Source organism: Sinohyriopsis cumingii, chromosome 18, assembly GCF_028554795.1.
Source record: "Sinohyriopsis cumingii isolate HCF-2022 chromosome 18, ASM2855479v2, whole genome shotgun sequence".
In the NCBI taxonomy this organism is placed as follows: domain Eukaryota; kingdom Metazoa; phylum Mollusca; class Bivalvia; order Unionida; family Unionidae; genus Sinohyriopsis; species Sinohyriopsis cumingii.
The window spans coordinates 37,221,129-37,243,095 of NC_142978.1; the positions used below are offsets into that span (position 1 = coordinate 37,221,129).

General features: G+C 36.6%; 1 protein-coding gene across 2 annotated transcripts; it reads left to right on the top strand.

Annotated features, from left to right (window-relative positions):
• The first annotated feature begins 437 nt into the window (after window positions 1–437).
• On the top strand, window positions 438–21,371 carry LOC149776412 (uncharacterized). Of its 2 annotated transcripts, none has more exons than XM_089940821.1 (6): window positions 438–1,191; window positions 6,952–7,089; window positions 9,852–9,902; window positions 14,090–14,151; window positions 18,289–18,571; window positions 20,110–21,371. In XM_089940821.1, the coding sequence occupies exons 1-6, from the start codon at window positions 547–549 to the stop codon at window positions 20,287–20,289; spliced, it is 1,359 nt and encodes a 452-aa protein (XP_089796947.1). In that variant the 5' UTR covers window positions 438–546; the 3' UTR covers window positions 20,290–21,371. The 2 variants fall into 2 exon arrangements, with proteins under 2 accessions (XP_089796947.1, XP_089796948.1); XM_089940822.1 differs by having other exon boundaries at window positions 18,289–18,376.
• Window positions 21,372–21,967: the final 596 nt, after the last annotated feature.

Consider the following 21,967-nt stretch of genomic DNA (forward strand, 5'->3'; position numbering starts at 1 on the left):
AGGATATATCTCATTAATCCACTTGCATGAGGTCAAATATCATTATGCTATCAAGCTCGACGCGATACATGCACCCAGATATATCAAAGATATCATAAATATTTTACTACCTTAAGGTAATTATATGCACTTTTCATAAACAATTTTTTGACGAAGACACTTAAAATAATTCGTTGAAATGGCAATGTATGTATGTATGTATGTATGTATGTATGTATGTATGCATGCATGTATGTCCATGCCTAAATCATTTAGTTACAGATTTTTGCCTCTTTATAGAATCTGTTTTTTTTTTTTTTTAATACAGCCATGAGTAGATAGTGTGTGTTTGTTTACCTTAATCTTGCATGTCCAAATCAATAGTATACCAGATGTTACCCATGGTAGATATTGACTTCCCTCAAATGAATGTTTAAAACACTCGGTTTGAGGCCAAAAATCAATCATTTACGCAGAGCTGAAATATGCAAGATCATTTCTTTGCTGTTCCTGTGATCTTTTATATCTAGTCTCTCGTTGAAATCGCTTCTTACTTAAGCTTCAATTATGGCCTTCGCCAAAGTGTTCATTTTGGTCATCTTTATTTTAACAGAATGCGTCTTTTGCTTTGGTTATACTCAAAATAGGATTAAAAGAGAAGACGAAGACGATGAAAGTGGTTTGAGTAAGCTGTTTAATGCTTTCTTTAGCAGTTTATTTGGGGGAGAAAACTCAACCATAACTGCAACAGTACCTGTCACCACAGAAACAAATTCGCCCCAACAATCTGCTAGTTATCCTTCCACAAGTGTTTCATCTGTAGCGGATTTCACGTCAACTATAAGCAAGTCAGAGACACAGCAACCTCATACCGATTATACAACAGTGACCACTCTTTCGTCAGAAGAGGAAATGTGCTTGCTTGATCCTATTCTTCAAAACTTCTGTGCCATCCCGGAGGAGCTGACTGATGTATCGTTCTTTGACTTGTACTCGCTGCTTTTCTCTGACACAGTTCTGGACGGTCTTCTTTTGGACTGTAGACCCGGTGACTGGTGTCTTAGAAACCGTTTCGACTATTGGGACACATTGATAATGGAAAGAGTAGATATGGTTATGAACTCCGTCATTTCAGAAGCCATTTGCAAACCCGGCATGGAACAGTGCCTCGGTGCAGTGACGGAAAACTATAGCAACTGCTCACTCTATTCGGTAAGTTTATGCTTTCAAGAGACACACACAAAAGGGCAAAATTAATAACCGAAAGTAAAAGTCTTAGACTGGTTATACAAGATTTTGTCAAAGTTATAAACATTTGATCATGCCAGCCACGAAGGTTTACATTTAATTATTGTCATGCATTAAGTTACAGGCATTTTAATGCTTCTCGCAGTGGGGTTTTCTTTAAAGGAAAACGAACTCTAATATAAAGTAGTGCCTTAAATGAATATGGCAAGTGAATGGAATTATACGGTAAAAAAAGCAATCAACTGCTCCGTATAAAACATCAGCGTCTTTATCGGCTGACCGATGAGAGTAGCCATGAAGTATATAAATGAAACGTCACCAAGATAATTTGGTTTGTCGATTTATTGTAACGATAAAGTTTGTTTTTAAATCGTACACAATAAAAATCAGACAGTATATCAAGCGTGTCAGACCGCGGACCAGCCCTTCACATTGTGCGGCCCGCAGCGATGAAGGCAATTATTTTGAAAATATGCATTTTAATCAAAACTTCTTTCGATTTTATTCTAAATCCATTTATAATTATGTGTTATGTATCTACCACAATATATGAAAAACTTATTTAACTTTATGATTGTAATCATAATTGTGTTGGACTTTGGTATTTATTATTAAAACTGTTCTTGCTTTTGCGGCCCCTAACCTTAAACATTTTATCTGTTTTGGCCCGAAGTCAAAAAAGGATGGACGCTTTTGCAATCGCGATGAGTTCAAATAAAGGAATAACACGAGAACCCAATTAATAGGGCTGAAAAGTCTGTGGGACCTATTTTATGACCTATGGGAAGAGCACCATAATTTCTTCATTACGTAAACTAATAGGTTTTTTTCAGGATATAATGGTAACACGCTCAGGTTTTCATTTTACTATGAAATCAATTCTTATCAAAATCTCAAAACGTGCATAAATCAAGTAAAACTTCGAGTCACTTGCAGCCAGCTGACCACTTGCCTCGTAGTTGAAACGAACTAAGCAATGCTGCGATACGGCCTAATGGACTAAGCAATGTTACGGTACGGCCTAATAGACTCAGCAATGGTACAGTACGGCCTAATAGACTCAGCAATGGTACAGTACGGCCTAATAGACTCAGCAATGGTACAGGACGGCCTAATGGACTAAGCAATGTTACGGTACGGCCTAATAGACTCAGCAATGGTACAGTACGGCCTAATGGGCTAAGCAATGTTACGGTACGGCCTAATAGACTCAGCAATGGTACAGTACGGCCTAATGGACTAAGCAATGTTACGGTACGGCCTAATAGACTCAGCAATGGTACAGTACGGCCTAATGGACTAAGCAATGTTACGATACGACCTAATAGACTAAGTAATGTTATAGTACGGCCTAATGGACTAAGCAATGTTACGGTACGGCCTAATAGACTCAGCAATGGTACAGTACGGCTTAATGGACTAAGCAATGTTACGATACGACCTAATAGACTAAGTAATGTTATAGTACGGCCTAATAGACTCGGCAATGTTACAGTACGGCCTACTGGACTAAGCAATATTACGATACGGACTAATGGACTAAGAAATGTTCCGGTACAGCCTAATGGACTAAGTAATGTTACGGTATGGCCTAATAGACTAAGCAATGTTACAGTACGGCCTAAAGGACTAAGCTATGTTACGGTACGGACTAACGAACTAAGCAATGTTACGGTACAACCTAGCAGTAATTTTCACAGGCGAAGAGCTTCAAAATATAACGATATCCTATGTATTGTGGAAGTCGTCGTCCTTGGAGAAGAAGGTGAGAAACTATCCTTTACAGGAGTGCTAAAAAGGAAAACAAACGGCAAATATCAAGTTTTATACACATTTTAAATGTTCTAAAACGTGTTGTCACAAGTAGTTCGTCTTCCTTCAGCAGTTCCGACAAGAATAACCCACTAGTGTCGTGCCCGAGTATACGCAAGGAAGTAGACTTTGAAAAGAAACTATGAAAAAATCCAAAATGTATGTCTCCAAGCAGTAACGATCCCCACGCAGCCGAGTGGTCTATAGCGCTTGCATTTACGGATCACTATCATCTGACCTCTGTCCGTGTGGGTTCGAGTCTCGGTCTTGGCCAATGTGAGTATGTGAGAAAGCTTTCCAGTAGCTTCCCGTGTGACGATGGTTCTTACAGGGAAACAACGGTAATTCCTACACCAGTTATACTGACCGCCATGTATAGCCTATCTTGAGCTGAGAAATAGCGTTAAATCCAAAACAACAACAACCATGAAGTGGAACGTTTCCTATTGGTGTCATAATTTGTATTACTTGTGTGCCAATTTGTAACTTCAGTTGGAGCATTCCCTGCCAGTTCCATCAAGTTGAGAAAGATACCTCTGACATGATTCGCTTCTATTAAAAAGAAAAAAAAATCAGAACTCTTGTGTTTGCATGGCCTAATACGGTGGATGACGGACAACCACAATAAACGTGATGCCAAAGCCAAATCGCAAAACCAATACAATTCATGTTTATTCCTACAGCCACATCTGATATTCTTTCTCAGCTTGTTGAGAATGGCCGAGCAATATTCCAATTGCGTTTGAGCTATGTTACATATTTAGACAATAAATACATGCTTCATACAAACTGATAAAACAAATAACTAGGACTTTTAACAATACTTGGGTTAATGAAAGCAAATGTACCCCCACCATCTGCAAACACAACGTTGGTTCAGTAAATAGTCTCCAACAAACACTCGTGTCGGGTTCTCGAATTAATGGTGTGGCTTTTGATGAGCAACATGACTCGCGAGTGTAGCACGAGCTGTAGGATCGATCGAACACAGATGGCACTTTTATCCGCAGTAAGAAACCCAGAATGATATCATACGTTAAGATAATCTATATGATGACTACGCGTACATGTATTGTAACAGATGTGCCATGTTGCGACTTACTAAGATCGTCCACCAATCGGAGTCTAATGAATACATCTCTGTATTTCTATTTACAAAAAGGCACGAAATTCATTAAATTGTTCCTAAAATAAAATAAGTTGCACGCAGAAAAGTAAAAAAATCATCGTGTTTTCCCCAAACGTTCACTGAATCGAATTTAATTATAATGACAGGGCTCAAATAACTTTGAAAATAATCAATAAACTGTACAGTTTACGACAACATTAATATTTTCATTTTTTTGTTGTTGTTGACGAAATTCAATGGTCAGTCATGTTAGTTACCCAAAAGTAAGTGTAAAGTCTCGCTCACTGTTCGCAACTGGCTCGTAAGGCCGGACTGAGATTGTATGACTGATTGGGTGCCAGTCCATCGAAAGTCATCTCCCAGTTGATCCCAGAGAACGGTAGTATTCATTTACAGCTAGTCAGTTTGCAATATGCAGGGTTATGTATTTTGCTAATGGACACAACCAGGGCCGACGGGGGGAGGGCAACCGAGAATATATCCCCGGGGTCCAAGCCCGTAAGGTGGCCCGGGCCGAACAACACTTTTTATTTTTTTTAAAAGAGAAATTTAATTTGAACAAGGACTAGGAGAGGCCTGTGTGTATCTTACCCCAGGACCCGTGATCGTTCTCTACGGCCCTGGACACAACCACAAAGGAAAAGGCAAAAGTCCGCCCAGTCTGGTGCTGTACACAGACTCATCCTAGCTATCTACTGAGGGCAGTACAGGAGACCAAAGTATCAAGCTAGTCTTAAACTATCGTAGTGCAGTCAAATGTGAAAATTCCTGCAAATATTGTTTTCTTAAAAATTTAAAAATCTACATATCAGGAAAAGATTTGGACAAAAGTACAATGAACTGCAAATGTGAAAATATTTTGTTGACGAGTGAAAAACACTGTTTCCTTCAAACCTAACATATTTTAGTGAGAAATAATATTTTAAAAAAATACCATACATGTAAAGAGATAAAGGGGACGTGGTTGGAAGACCGCGTTTCATATTTTGAGGCACCTCGTAAATGACAAAGGAATATGGTTACATCTGTACAATCACAAATGTAATACTTTTTTGTCACATCGGTAAAACATAGGTTCCTACAGACAGACTTACTATATAATCAGTATTGTTACATGTGTATAAACATTGGTTTTACGCGCGTAACAAAAGGCGTCGACAGCTGTGACATATGTTTGCATGAGAGGACAATTGTTTTAATATTTTTTTCACAAACAGTATTTATACGTTTGGAGGATTTTGTTACGTGCAACAGTAATGAAAACAATGTTAATCTTTCTGATGAGATTGATAAACCTGCCATTAGGAAACCCTGTCTCTAGCCCTCAAACATGCGAACCAGAGTTAGTGTTCTATGTATTTTAAAAGAAGTCTTGCAGAGTTATTATCAGCAAAATGAGTACTTTTCAAAGTTAAACACATAAAATGTTTTCAATGAATACTGTATATAACTTCTTGTGAGACCGCTGATAACTATCAAACACCATCTTTAAAAAAATGTTCAATAACTTTTGTACTTCTTACCCATCATGCATAGCGAAAATATGACGCTACCAAACAATGACTGCAGTTCAGTGTGTGTGTGTGTGTGTGTGTGTGTGTGTGTGTGCGATAAATTTCCAAACTATCTCTTGTCAGAACTGAGTCACTGTTACATGAATAATGTTATTGAGTATGCAGTTGACAGACAGAAATTTTATTATTTACCGGCCAACCCAATAGGAGCGGCCTTATAACAGCTGCCTGCAGCAGGCACCCTAGGTTAGCCATGCAATCACCCGCTCCCCCATCAGTTCTCCTCAACGGGTTTGCAAAGCATATCATCAAACAATATGTGACTTGAACAGTTCTGTGTATTCATATTACAAATTGTTATCAACCGCTCAACATTCGTATGCTTTAGTGTGTGTATAAAGGAAACTACACAGTGATCGATCGAAGAGCTAAACTGATTTGATGCGGATAAAACCAACTTAATAATTTCATGAACTGGGAGAAAGCAGGACGCCTTATGTTGGCTTTAATCATGTGATCTGACGTGATTTGGATTTTTAATGTAGCTTTAACAATTTTTCAGTCATATCGCTACGATGTCTGCAACGTGGCAGTTTATAGTGATGTCTAACACTGGGGCATCATGCCGCAGGCATGTAGCGTGATGTCCCACCCAGTCACATTATCCTGACACCAGGCCGACCAGTCCTAACACTAACCTCTTGATGCTGAGCGCCAAGCGAGGCAGCTGTTAGTACCATTTTTGTAAATCTTTGGTATGACTCGGCCAGGGATCGAACCCACGACCTCCCGCATTTTAGGCTTTAATCTTAGTTAGTTGCAACCAATGACCTTCACAGTCAATCCAATATTTGTACAAGTGTGTTATAAATAAACACAACAGCGATGTCGTGCTGCAAGTATAAATTAAGAATAGCACTATATTTTTACTGGATGTTTCACTCGAAATAAATACCAATTTATAGAAAAGCTGATTTGAGCGGTTATTAGAAGGTCTAACGATCGAATGGCCGACAGTTCAAGCAAAATTGGTCCGGAAATTCATATTTTAGAAATTTCACGACCAGTAATAGATATATCAAGAACATAAGTAAGATTTTGTTCCCCTAGATTTATTTTTGAATCTGTCACATATATGAATATTTGAAATGAAGGAATTGCTGATTCACTGGGAGGGTGAAGGGCTATATTTGTACAGAAGTAAACATGCTGACTAATTATAAAACAATGTTAAGTTTTTAACCACTGACAATGACTTTGGTTTTTTAGACTATGCGCTTCACGGCCGAGAGTATTGATCTTCTCTGCCAACTAAAGAAGGTGAAAATTCCTGGGGCGGAATGTTACAAGAGAGTTGTAGCAACGCTTCACATCTCACTGGCGGATCTATCAAGAGAACTAAGAGAGGTAAGCGTTATCTCAAACAAGATTACAATTCTATTGATACTTTTGTAGTGGGGGTCGTATCAGATGTCGTGATTTGCACTGCATTCTCTCCATACAGCTAACCACCATTTCGCAATGTCCTGGTATATAAGGGTGCACAATGAAACGCGATGATTACCGTATATACTCACTTATAAGTAGAATCCAGCTGCAAACACTATCGACTTTGATCTGCCGTTGCATAATGCGCGGACAGAGAAGGGTCTTTGTTGTTTGTTCTACGAATTAATCCAAACAAAATGCATATACCATGATCTGTTTATGGTGTTCCAGCAGATCTTGGTCTGTGCAATCTGCATTTTTACTCTTCTTATACGAGAGTATATACAGTGGGTTTTCTACATCGTGATGGTGGGTAGTATAGCACCGACAGCATGCATGAAAAGTAATTCGCGTTTGTCATACATAAGATATCACTGTAATGAAATATAGTTATTTTCATTTTTATTTTTTCTTTAGGTTTGACTCTTAATTATTCCGGATAATATTTCGAATTTGTTCAGTGTTTGCATTTTTGCTGTTCCATTTTTAATTTATTCGGTTGTTGCATTCTCACTGAACCATTTCAAGAAGTTCATATTTTATTTAAAAATAAACATTTTCATAAAGCCTATAGAAAAATAAACATTAAAATTATAAAAAAAATTGTAAAAGCAAATCTTGATATTGCACACTTTGTTAGACCGACAAAGTGACGACTCTAGTACACGTAACTTAACATAGCGTGTATTACTCTTACTACCAAATGTACGACTTGTACGAATACAAAGAAACACGTCTTGAAATACCTTAGTACAATTGTGTATAGTAATGTTGACGTTTATAATTTAACAGGGCGATATATTATGATGGATAGGGTCAACGAGCATAGTCGGTTGATGTCTTTCTATGATCGAAACTATGACATATCAACTATACACTCGTGACAGTATCTGACATACAAGACAAATGTGTTACAGATCTGCAAGAATATATTATAAGAATTAATATTTTATAAAAAGCGGTAAATGATTGAAAGTGTTATAAGCTTATTTCATAGTTTCACTATTACACGTGCAATATCATTCAGAAACAACCACAATATTGACACATAAGCATATGGTCCGAGTCGCCCGAATCGAGGCTCGTTCTAGATCAGAGGTGGACAAACTTTCCAGTGCAAGTGCCGCATACACAAATTTACACCTTGTCGCGGGCCGCATAGTTCATTAAGTAAAATAATTAATATTTGAAATTTGAAATTTATTTTCAGTTGTTAATATGTTGTTAATATTTGAAAACTTAAACTTAAACTTCAAAAGAAGCACATTTATTTTGATAAACAGAGTAACATAAACAGAGTCAGTGTGAATAATGACTTGTTCCTAGGCCGCATGAACGCCCTTGGCGGGCCGCATGAAAGCCCTTGGCGGGCCATAGTTTGACCACCCCTGTAATCTAGCTGGACATCCTCCTTTAGGTGTTCAGTCCTAGAAGAAATTTGTAAAAGATTGTAAGATTTGCATGTTCTACTTAGCAAGGCTATCAAATATGATTTTTATTAAAATTGGCTCGTAAGTATAATATGTGACAAGCATTTACTTATGATCCTAAAATGAAACACTAAAGCATGCTAAAGAAACACACAAATTATATGATAAGAAAAGCACCAGAAGAGTTCATTTAGTGCACATCTATGGGGATCATTCATTGCGTACGTTTATAGGGATCAATTATGTATTTCTTTCTAACATTTTGTAGGTTACTTGTCTTCTTTTCAGGTTCTAAAATATGTGACGTCTTCTTCCTCGATTATTATAACACATACACGTAGCTTAATGTTTGTTATGTATACATGTGACTGTTTTTATTTCCTTAACGTGTGGATGCTTGGCCCATATTTAGGAACCATTTTATGCGAAATATTAAATACAGATATATTTGTACATCATTTTGACTCGTTACTTTTCTCTTAATGAATTCAGTAAAAAGCTTGAGACAGACGAACTCGTACGCTTTAAATCAGTTCATTCAATGGTAACATAGGTTTGTGTTGGGCTGGCACGTTAATGCGTAGATAATTAAAGAAAACGACCTAGGTTGGGTTGGTGCTTTAATGCATAGGTACTTAAAGATTATACCATGCTAAGGCAAGCAGAATAAAAGTTTTCAAAGCAATTAAGTGCCACTCTAACATTTCTGTCAAACCCGACAATAATATCAGTCAGTGCTCATCGGAACATCTTTCGGCCATTTCCGTCAAGTCAGGTCTCTTGCTGACTCCATCGAAACAGCGCTCGGCCATAACCGTCAAGTTGTGAAATAAGTTCGGAAGTAGTTGTAGGAATAAACATCAATTTGGTGTTTTTGGTGATCTTCTCTGGCGGAGTATTTATCCGCCGCCATATTGACCTATGTGAACGAAAGCATTTCAGAATATGGCTCTCATTTTCGATGTAATATATCCAAAGTTTCTTTCTCAACGGGACGGAAAACACATAGTGTATTTCGACTGATGCCGACTGATTAAAAGACGAGAGACGGTTGCCCAAGGATAAGCGACAGTTACCCATATGGTTTCGAGCCTTACACACTGTATCACCACTGTAAAAATGCAATGTATTTGTCACTCAGTGATCGCATTGCTGACGCAAGTATGAACAGCTAGTGTACAGAACACATCCACATATCCACACACAAACTGAAAGAAGTAGAAATTAAAGAGATTTATTTGTTTATTTCAGAATGTTAGAGATTCCACCGCCGACAATATTTGCCAAACTTCGAAATACGAGGTAAGCTTTCAACCAATTAAAAGTTACTAGACCCACTTTACTATGAAATCTTGAGATCGGAAAGCATTGCTGGCAAAGATTCAAGAGCTAATTTTGCTCATGCAAATGATTAAAGAAGACAACATTTGTTATAGCTTTATTAACCGTCTATGTCGTTAATACTAAAAGACGATCCCCTATTGAAATCTGTTTATCCTCTTGAAAGTTTCTTATGCCATGTGGAATTATGGAATGTAATTTCCTTCCACTTACGTTGTGGCATTACTAAATCCAATCTGTCATAATACTTACTTTGGTTTAGTTATAATGGAGAAATTCTTGACTATATGTCATAATCATCTGCACCATTCATACAACTGTCTGCCTCGTTTATTGAGAGATAAAGCGTTCCCCCACTGAAGTGTTTTCGTTCCCTGGAGCGCTCTTGAAAATGACTACATCGAGTTTTGCTAAATGTATGCGCGTATGGAATTTTAGTTTCTAATACTTGTATGATATTATCGTTATCATTCTCCCTCTGTAATATTAATACCGTATGGGATAAAAAGAAAATCGTATCACAGACAATATATTGAAATGTTACCATGGAGGCAAGTCGCCAAACAGAGTGGTCACGTTTTACGTAAAATGTCCACATTTTTTGTCTTTGAAAATGAAACGTATATTACAGTGACTTGATAAACTGGTTCCTTCAAGTCTCATATACATTCAGAACTGCAATCCCGGACATTGTTTTGTTGTATTTTTGTTTCTTCTTCCTTTTTTGTTGTTTTTATTATTTAATTATTTTTATGGAATTTTCAAGTCATTTGTATACAACAATAAATAAAGTTCAAACTAATAATATCAGACGAAGAAAAAAAAGAAAAACTCTGATCTAATGTTGTAACAAGCATCCATTTTCATTTCGTTTATTTAAATGTCAGCTTTTACTTTAAAGGTGGTACGGCCACTGCTGTACCAACCGTACAGCAAAAGATAGCCATGAGTACTCTATTGTAGTATTTCGTTTTGGTATAATGGGGAAAAGTCACTGTTCCCCCATCATCCTGTATACTTTTTGGCAGTCGAGATTCAGTTACAAACGGTGCTCTCTTTTCAAGGATGTATTTAGAAGGAGCTTACAGTTTAACACTTCTCGCTGACAAAGTTCGCTTTATTCAGTATGACGTCATGATGAATAAATTGTCGGATATGGAATGTATGTACTGGAGATGGGACTTGCGTTATTATTTTACTGACTGATTACTCCTCTTAACGCGTAATTTTGAAGGGCTTCCGACAGACTTTGTAAACCAATGTCAGTTGAATTTCCTCGCCACTATCTTTACTGATATATTCTCATCAGATGTGGGGAGTGGTATTAGTTTGCTCAGATAGTGGAAAGGGGGTGGGTGGTGAAATAATCCCAATCATAACACTCTCTGGCCATTCTGCTCATGTTTGGAAAAGCGCGTCAGAAATACAACAGTAGCCGTCGTTGTTTATGTGCTTTTTATTACCACGTGATGACATTTGCACACTATCAGTGCAGACGACTTGACTGAGATGACCTTTTCTTAGTCGAAACATTCACAAGTTTCTTTTTTCAAGCAAACATTCACCAGAGGACTTTCTTTTACTGAACTTGTGTCAATAATTTTACCATCATGTCTTTTGACATGACGCTAATTTGCTTTGCTTCCTTGAGCGTATGCCTGCGTCGTCCGCCATTTTCTGGTGATTTCCCACTTTTTATACCGAATCACTGCATCGAATTATTTCCATGTAGCCTAGAACGCGCCTCACAGCTAATACTCTTTTAGAATATGAATATATGGCTACCGGAAGAATGTTTTAACTTCATGTACGCCTAAATCTTGTGCATAGACTTGGCACATTAACACAATAGAAGGTCGAATGGATCACGGAAGGAAATATACATAAAAATAGAGTAAAGAGAACCAGACTGTGTTTGCGGCTTCAGATGATCTTTGTTGTGAAGGCATTGCCAGGGTTTGATGCTTGCCGCATTCTGAACTGTAACATTATCATCCTTGTGCTCCATTACTGCAAGTAAAGAATTCCTTACTTTTCCCCCCCAACACTGAGAAAAATCTTCTCATTTTGCATTACAACCGCTGCATAGAATATTTCGCATGAAATGCAGTATAAACAGAGTCTTTTGTTGTTATCAAAGGGTACAGTTTTGGCGCCCCAAGACCTCTGACGCCGGGGCAACTGCTCCTTCCCCTGCCCCGTTAGTACGCTACTGCCATTGTTTTCTACTGTATTAACTTCCTAAAGTCAATCTAACATATGTCTTAATTTTAATTCGAACAAAATGTGAATGAAATAAAAGTTCTTCCTGACTTCCTAAAAATGTGCTAACATGTGGTTTTATGAAACGCACAATTGCCCATGCCTACTGGGGCTCTTCCGTCGTCAAGCATTAAGTTCGGAAGGCACATATATTTTGTTAAACGTCATCGAGAACTGTTTTCAAAACCTGTACCCATCTATCTTAAGTTTCGCCTGCCTAGCAACGTAACAACTTTTGGATGTATCTCTACGATCACCTCCCATTCGCAACGTCGAGTTCAATCCTAGGGATCATACCTTGAATGTAAAAATGGTATCTTTCGGACCAACATGGTATTAACAAGACAAAGACTGACTAATAAGTTGCGAATGCATCAATAGCAACAGCTCGGTCAATCCTACATGCAATCTAATCATATAAATAGCCAAGATGGTCCGAATATTCGAGGGTTTCTTTTATGGCGGATACAACCTATGGTTATTCTGTAAATCGCTGGGCTGACATACATCAGAGGTATATTCTTGACTCATCCGAGAATTTACGATTGGATTATCAGAGGTTCTTTCTGAAAACCAAAGCTATTAGACTAGCATCGGAAAGAGATGAGGCTGTTTCGAATGTAAGATATAGTAGCATAATTCGGAATATCCGCGTCTCTTTCCGATGTCACGCGAGCGCCTTCGACTCTCGGAAAGAGTCTCAGAGCTAATCGTAGTGCTACTTCACGAATTGGTTAGTTTTTGGCGGACGAATTATCCGGTTAGTTATCCGGATAGATATACGAAGTATAGAGTCGTATAATAATACAGGTCTTGAAATAACACCGGACTTCATTTCAACAATCAGTGAAATACCTAACATTTGATTTTTACTGATATTTGATTCCTGAAAATTTGCAACTAAAACATTGCTGAAATCATTCTGTTTCAATTGTCTAGAACTATTGCTTGCGATACTGTATGTGATGACACGTTATCTATTCACTGTGGCGTTATGAAATTATTATTGCGTAACAACAACTACTAGTTTGAGAGCAGTTCAAAATGGTTATTATTTATACTGATAGTAGCCTGGGTCACCCTGATATCTTGGACTTTCATCGCTTATGATAGAATGACAACCAGGGTCAGAAGAAGAAATAACAACAACAACAAAATGTGAAGGAAAATGAAAACGAGGCATCCCAAATTTGATATTTTGCTGGGTTGCGTCGCATGTGTTGACCAAGTGTTAATACAATTATTAATGAAGACAATGCAAGCCTGTTCACACGTTTAAGATAAAGAAGAGTGGACTATAAATTAGCCAATAAGAATGTTGTAAAGACAATTCAGTAGTCTCCAGGCCTAATGTCTTTTGACGTCATCACAATCTCGGTGATGTCAGTACTTTGTCGGGTGATTTAAAAAAAAAAAAAAACCTATCAGCTTGACGTATTCAAACCGCAAGTGGCCGTATTTTTGCCCGGACTGATCTTTGCAAATTGCAGGCCGAGACTATATTTCTGAGATTGAATTTTGTATAAAACCTACGTAGAGTTCGATTAGAAGTCGCCCTTCGTATCACAAAACGAGCTAATATCATCATTAACAGTAATATAAATATTGAAAAGTATCAGTGAAAACGTTTTAACGTTATATATTTTTTCTGTTGCAGCAAAATAATCGTTTTATCCTGTCTATATTTTGTCACTAAACCGAAAATTCGTTATACGAAAGTATATAAAGACGTTAAATAGATCCATTTGGAAGAATTTCGATTGAACATTGCTTAGAATCTCTTGTGCGTCCTGCTTTTTCCCCCAGAAGTTCCAATGTAGGGAGTTCTGTCTAATTAGAAGTGGTCATCTTTGTATTATGCAAAGCAATGGTTTATTTCTTTGCAGATGAGTAAGAACTACGTTTGCATGACAGAATCCTGTCCTTACCAATCCGATGTGCTAAGCAGGTAAAGTTGACGTAAATCTTTTACAGGTATTTAATCTTAGAGAAACAAATGAATCTATGAGTTATTCAAAACAATCTACATAATTTATCCAGTAACTGGTCACGTTTCTAAGTATGCAGCATTAAACTAACGTTGCCGCCAATTTTCAGGCTTCAAAACGATAGTATATTGTTCAAGGCCATACGGAGAATCAAAATGATCCCTAATTAGTGTTTTCATTTCTGTCTAGATGCCTCTGCCACCAAAGTTTATTTCTGCAAGAATGCTTAATTTTTAATCTCATTTTCCAAAGAATTCACAAAAAGTAACAGCACTTATTGAAACAGTAATGCTTGAAATAACAGCTCGTGCTCTTTTAGTTTTCGTTTACCTAATTATTTCGCCTGGATTCAACGCACAACGTATTTAAATAACAAATCAAAACTTGGCTGAACCCCTGGTCAAACGGTCTGAAACCGTTTATAGTGATGTCTAGCCCTGGGGCAGACATGGAGCTTGATGTCCCATCCAGTCACATTATCCTGGGATACGTTTTTAAAGGGAGAGGCTTTTCATCAATGGTGTACATAGAGGACATTTTCTTTTCGGGACGTCGTGGGTTCGAACCCCGGCCGAGTGAAACCAGAGACTTTCAAAAATGGTACTAACAGCTGCCTCGCTAGGCGCTCAGCATTAATATATTAGTGTTAGGACTCGTCGGCTTGGTGTCAGGACAATGTGAATGGGTGAGACATCATGCTACATGTCTGCGGCATGATGCCCCAGTGCTAGACATAACTATAAACTGCCACATTGCAGACATCGTAGTGATATGACTGAAACATTGTTAAAGCTACATTAAATGTCCAAATCACACACTTTTTCGACGTTAATATATTTCATCCTGTGGTACCCAAAATTGATATTTTAACCAGTGGGGGAAGCCACGAATCAAACTACTTCGTTTCTGGAAATACAAGATAAAATATATCCGATATTAACCAAGAAAAATATTTTTTTATACAGCTAACTCCCTCCCCCCTTTTTCTTTTCTTAGTAAATTCGGCTCACTTTTACAGGCCGATCATATAAATCTACACGAGTTAAGAAAGTGGTTAGATTAGATTGACCTAATATGTCGCAGTATATTATATTATTGTAATTTTGTAAAATATTTTGAACCTATCTGAAAACAATGCGATTCCGATTCTCAGCGGGTTAATCGCTGTTGGCAATGAATTAGGGGGAGATAACGAAGGCAGATTCTATTTATTTGTGCTAGCTTAGTGTACTCGTTTTTGTTGCTGTAGGTACAATTTTTGTGGGCACACAATCAAGCGTTGCTTGGCATGATGGGAAATCTTATGTTTTCACATGTATAAATGTAAGAATGTGTTTTTCACATGTAAAAAATATATGAATAAAAAATATGAAAATTATTTCGATAGTAAGTCTCTCTATTTCACACTTAAATTAATAATAATTATGTTATATGTATGTTTTGACGCCTTCATGTGGTTCATTTAGTTTTATATCCAATTAACAGAGTCGTGGAATGGTAACTAAAGACTTTATTACGTCGAATGTTTTGTTGCTTTTCGGGCATTATCTTATGAACAAACGAACTCCATTATTCACTTGCACACAACAGTCGATTCAGGGGGCGCTCTACAGACATGAATTTCTGAGGGAGTGACGGTATGTAAGTGGAAGTTGATTACATTTGCAGTATGCACAGTGGAGAAAATGTTGGTATACATCGATGTTACTTTCAAGTACAGTGGCTGAAATTTCTTTAGATATTGTACTTGTGGAAACCTTACATGATCTAAGCACACAGCTAACAAAAAGTGACTGCTCCCTTGTGCTCAAAGTTCAGCCTGAATTAGTCTAAAGTACACTATCTTTAGTAGTTATTTAGTAGTTATTAAAATAGGGAGACGAATTTTGCCAGACTAGACAATACTAGCTTCTGAAAGTGTAATGAATAAATTACCATATATACAAAATGTAAAAACAAAGTTATCTGACTCTTTGTTTTAAAAATTTACCTCTTAAATCCAGGAAGTGAAAACGACCTAGCATTTTTTATTGATGCACAGCTGAAGTAAGACCAAACTGTATACTCCATAATCCATATTACACACATCAGTCATATACCAAAATAAAGACAATTAAAAGTCCTTTGAATGATACCTAAGATATACAAGGTCTTGTTAAAATAGTCATTATAGCAAGTGAGGAAACCGGGGAAATTTTTATCTTTAAAAATCTAACGCAAAATACGAAAATGTAAAACACCACATTTATTCACTTGACTTTTGACCTCCCTATAGTTTTGAGATCACTCAGTTTTTTAGCTCGTTCCAAACACATTCAGCAACATGTTTACTTAGCTCTCATAACCCTCTTATCTTCGACAGATCTTCGTTCTGATGTATTCATTTAATTAAGTTAGACGTGGATGTCATTGTTACATTTGCTCGAGAAGAGGAAATATTATGATTTATATTTCAATCGTAATACATAAACTACAGTATCCATCAAACACCATCCCCTCCAAAAGTACTTTACTAATAATAAAGATTTATATATCACCATCATGCACTACACCCCCCAAAAAAATTACTTAACTAATTATAAAGATATATATCTCATTTCTAAAGCAGTGAATCCACGTGAACTAATGGTATGGTTTTATGTCTGTCGAATACAAAGTCCTTCCAAATTTATATAAATCATGCCGATAGACCATCAGATGTGACCGCTAGTACTACAAATAGAAAATGTTTTAAACAACTTTTTTCTCAAAACCACTTAAGAGACTTTCCTGATATGACTTGAGTTCAAATTTGAAAAAAAATGATGCCGACTTGCCATCAGATGCGACCACGTTTGCAAACAGTACAAAAGCCTTCAAAACAATTCCTTCCGCAAAACCGCTGAATAGAATTTGATCAGAATTAAAGAAATCATCAAAGCGTTTCAAATTCATTCCAACTATACCGATCTGCCATCAATTCTAGCCATCGTTACAAACAAATACGAAAACCTTAAAACAACTTCTCTAAGTTACTGAACAGAATGTTATCAAACTTAATAAAAATCATATTTACAAATGATGTCGATCTGCTATAAAGCATGGCTGCCGTTACCAAAATAGAAAATCCTGGCTACAACTTTTCAAATACTGCGGAATATAATTTATCACTACTTGACAGAAAGTATTATGTCATGAAGACTTTTGAAATTTATTTAAATGATACTCCATCTAATATGAACGAAGATACAAAATAAAAACAAGAAAAAACATGAAATAACTGTTTTCATAATATTGCAAATAATAGCATTTGAAGAAAAAATAATGGAAAGCGTCCTAGTGATTCAGAACATGTGATATCTTGTTTTTATGTAGAATAAATATTCTTTTTATGTCTTTGTATCTTTTTTGTAATTTTTATCATGCTTGTGGTAATATCTTATTGCTTACAGGTCAATTTTGACCAGCTGTTGACAGATATATTGTCACTACCTTGGACTAACACAATATAACGGGAAATCGAACTCCACAGCGCTTGCAGATACCACCCATTGATATGTTAATTAGGTTGACCGTTGTCTTTCTGACCCTGACATCAAATTAATCGCAATGGTTAAAAATGTCTCAAGGCGATAATCACATGTGTACTTACCTTGCTTGAAGGTTGTAGTTAGCAGTAACAATTCTACACACACACACAAACACACACACACATACACATACACACACGCACGCACGCACGCAAGCACACATACATACATACATACATACATACATACATACATACATACATACATACATACATACATACATGCATACATACATACATACATCATGCCGTGTATATATACCCATCACTGTGCATGTTAATCGTTAGCACTTTGATTGGCAAGAGACCAATATAACGTATAATTATTTTTAAAGAAAACATGAAGTAAGTATATCCTTCATATATTTTAAACGCTGTATTTCTTGAGACAAAAGAAAAAAAAAAAATATTGGTTGGAAATCCAAAACTGCCCCCACCCCCAAGACAGTATATCAAAGACACAGAAAGTAATACACTCGAATTCAGTAGCATACGTGAAGTTTATCAAATTCATATTTTTAATTTCCAGTTTTCCATCCTGGGTTTGGTTCATTGGCGATGTTCCCACAATAACCTCTGAGTGTCAAATCAAGACAACATGTGAAGCTTTGAACCAGGTAGGAATCACAGAAAATCCGCCATACAGTACTTCTAGTTCAAGGGCTATAACCCCTGATGAATCAGATGTTGCACAGTTACCTTCCTATTATGACGAATATTACGATGACATGAATGAACACACCACAACTGCAGCAACAAGTACAGAATATGCAAATACCAGGAAAAATGCTGAGGAAAGTGGATCGGATCAGGTAACACAGATCTATTATTTGACAATATTATCCACCTATGCTTACTGAAATGGACATTAAGATGAAATATGAAAGGTACCTTTAACGTTTTAAACTATTCACTGACTTAATTGTGTGTGTGTGTGTGTGTGTGTGTGTGTGTGTGTTTTAATTTTTCACGTAGTTGTAACAATTTTTCAGTCATATCGCTACGATGTCTGCAGTGACAGTTTATAGTGATGTCTAGCACTGGGACATCATGCCGTAGACATGCAGCAGGATGTCCTACCCAGTCACATTATCCTGACACCAGGCCGACCAGTCCTAACACTAACCTCTTAATGCTGAGCGCCAAGTGATGCAGCTGTTAGTACCATTTTTATAAATCTTTGGTATGACTCGGCTGGGGTTCGAACCCGCGACATTCTGCATCGGAGGCGGACGCTCTAACCACTAGGCTTGCTGAGCGGTCGACTTTATTGTGAAATTCTCAATTCTTGGGTGAATTTGTGGAAATTTATCCTCTTTAAATTAAATAAACATTTATATACAGAGAAATATAAAAAGGAAGGTCAGTTTTCCAGTCAACATTAGAGTTTCTTGGAGGATAATTATGCAAACGCATCATCCGTAGTTCCAAATTTGTGTCATGTACTCTAACTGGCTTCCGCAGGCTCGTCAAACGGTCTGACGATTTATATCAAATTGATCCAACTTATTTTCTTTTCTGAACAAATAAATATCATGTTTAAGTAAATATGTTTATATTCGAAGTCTATAAAAATATTTCAGTATCAAAATGTTGTGCCTTTATATTTGCATTCCATACGTCTTTGCGTAACTATACACAAGCAAACGCTTGATTTTCAGTCGTCCCAGACGTTGCCATGGAGATAAAGATTATCTTGCTTTATCAACAAATTATGTCAATGAATCTGGTTGAAATTCACAATAGTTAATAATTCCAAGCTGTTTACTACTGCAAAATTTCCAGCAACCTTTGGAATTTTCGCTTTCTTGGTTTATTTGTGTCATACATGACATTTATGCAGTCGTCTCAGTTGATGTTATCGACCATAGATTTAGTTTTTAATGTATACTTAGTTCCAGACGACAGTTTCTTTTGTTTTTGTTGGTTTTAACGATACTTTTAACACAATATTGGCTTCATCGTGATAAGGATAAAGAAACTAAGTATATTTGCCAATGACACGGGGGCAGCCGACCCGGGCTAATCTGGGTGGATATCGAACCCGCAACACTTGGGATACGAGTCCGACGCTACACTAATTGAGCTATCGTAGATTCTGAGTTCCATTATTGCACTCACTGTATTGCGTTAATAAAGGAATAGAAAATGTAATTATGAACATGAAAAAATGGTCTTGATGAAATAACGCTATACATTTTCTATCTGTGATGAATGGATATGACATATATTGAACTCGTCTACGACATTATTTCATAGGTACATTTCACAAAGAAGTCAAATACAGATTCGATTGGAATATCTAATGGAATGGGGAATCATTAAATTCAAAAGTATTTTCTCGCCATAGGTTCACGTGATATGGGTATACGACAGTGACGTCAAGATGATGATCGGAATCAGCATGGCTACAATAGTTGCTGTGATTGTAATGGCAGCAAGCTTTTGTATCTGCTGGCGACGCAGACGACTGTTGGCCGTCAACAAAGATGGTTACACGCAGTTGCAGACTGAAGACAATGAATCATAATTCAAGAAGGACGCAAAAAAAACTGACCATCTAATCTTCGAAGACGTATGGATGTCTATTGGAGTTATTTCAAGAAAATGTGTATTCTTCCAAATCTAGATTGATTATTAGCGAATTAATAGGCATCAATTCAATTAATAAACATCAATTCAATTAATAAGCATAATTCAATAAATCGCCACATATGCAAGTTGCTTAAAACATTGAAATGTACTTCAGATATTTTTTTTAATGATTTCACTTTAAAAAGGAAACTACTTTAAGAATATTCATTGCGCTTATATAAATGTGAATTTTTTGACAAAGTTCAAATAACACAATTTCATATTCCGAGTTTCAATTAGGCCGGTGCCTACTCTGCCTATCTGGTAATCCGGCCCTGTGTGTGTGTGTGTGTGTGTGTGTGCTTATGTTTGTGAAACTCAGCAAATTCTTAAGCATGAAAACAGATTATTTTCCGAAGCTAGCTAATATGTATGACCATGTTTCTGATCAGGTTATGTCAGAATTAAAAAAATGAAAATATACTCATTCATTAATCTTGTATTCTATATAACATCAACATTATGTTCTCCCAAAATTTGGTGATCAAAGATTTGACTTACCGTATGTACTTGCAGTTGCAAACTGCAGTCAGCCAATTGGGCCTTCACATTATGCGCCGTCAGATATGGGTCTATGCAGTTTGTTAGGAGTAATCAGTAGATCATAAAAGAAAGACCCATCTAATAAGCTAGTATAGAAGGTAATAATGAAATGATGGGGATTCGGGTTATGTTTTTTGTGTTATCATTATAAGCTACACATTAAACAAATCATAGCAATAGTATGCTATTTTAGAACAAGAGGTTTACAGTTTCTAAATGAATTTTGGAACTTTAATTAACTAACTAAATTAAGGAATACTCAAAATAGGTGTAGAATTTATATTAGTTAAAATAAGGTCACAGCTTGAAACTCAAAATTCAAGTCTATTCAGCTGGTTTCAGTTCCAAAAATTTATGCAAATGTAATGACTTAACGTTTAATACTTGTATATGTTTAATTTAAAATTGACCCGAATAAAGCTAATCTGACCCGTTTCATGTTGTTTTGTATCTTTCTTAGTCGACAGTCATGGAGAATGTTCCAAAATTGTACAGCGCTTGCAGTTTTATTACTACTGATTAAGTTAATATAGTACTGTGGAACTTCAATCACCCCACTATATCGAACCCACTAAGTCTCACACTCAGTGTTATGTCGCACCCATATATATAGTCAAGTGGCACACGTATGTGATATATCATATGAAATTAGTGTATGGATCTATCAGCTGAAATAGCATGTTGGAAAGAAAACGGGAATGATAACTGAATATAAGATGTCAGTAATGATATTTCAAAAATTAATTTTCTCCACAATTTTACAATATAACAATGAAAAAAAGGTTAATAATTTCAAGGATCACTGGCATTACCGATTTTATACACCCGTATTACTTTTGTGATTTTCAATTAGGTTGGAAACACTTTTAACAATAGACATGTTGAATAGAATACATAGTAGTTTACCAATAGATGAGAGCATATAGGGACTTATTTTCTTCGCGTCACATGCTGTGTGTGTGTGTGTGGAATAGGTGCTCATTACATCAAAAGAATCTTGCTCTGTTCTTATATCAATAAGTTTGTTAATA

Bases quoted from the DNA above. Each gene is read 5' to 3' on its own strand.
- LOC149776412 (XM_089940821.1), top strand. From the start codon at position 547: ATGGCCTTCGCCAAAGTGTTCATTTTGGTCATCTTTATTTTAACAGAA. The intron at 7,090-9,851 runs GTAAGCGTTATC...TGTTTATTTCAG, and splicing joins TATCAAGAGAACTAAGAGAG to AATGTTAGAGATTCCACCGC. The intron at 9,903-14,089 runs GTAAGCTTTCAA...ATTTCTTTGCAG, and splicing joins GCCAAACTTCGAAATACGAG to ATGAGTAAGAACTACGTTTG.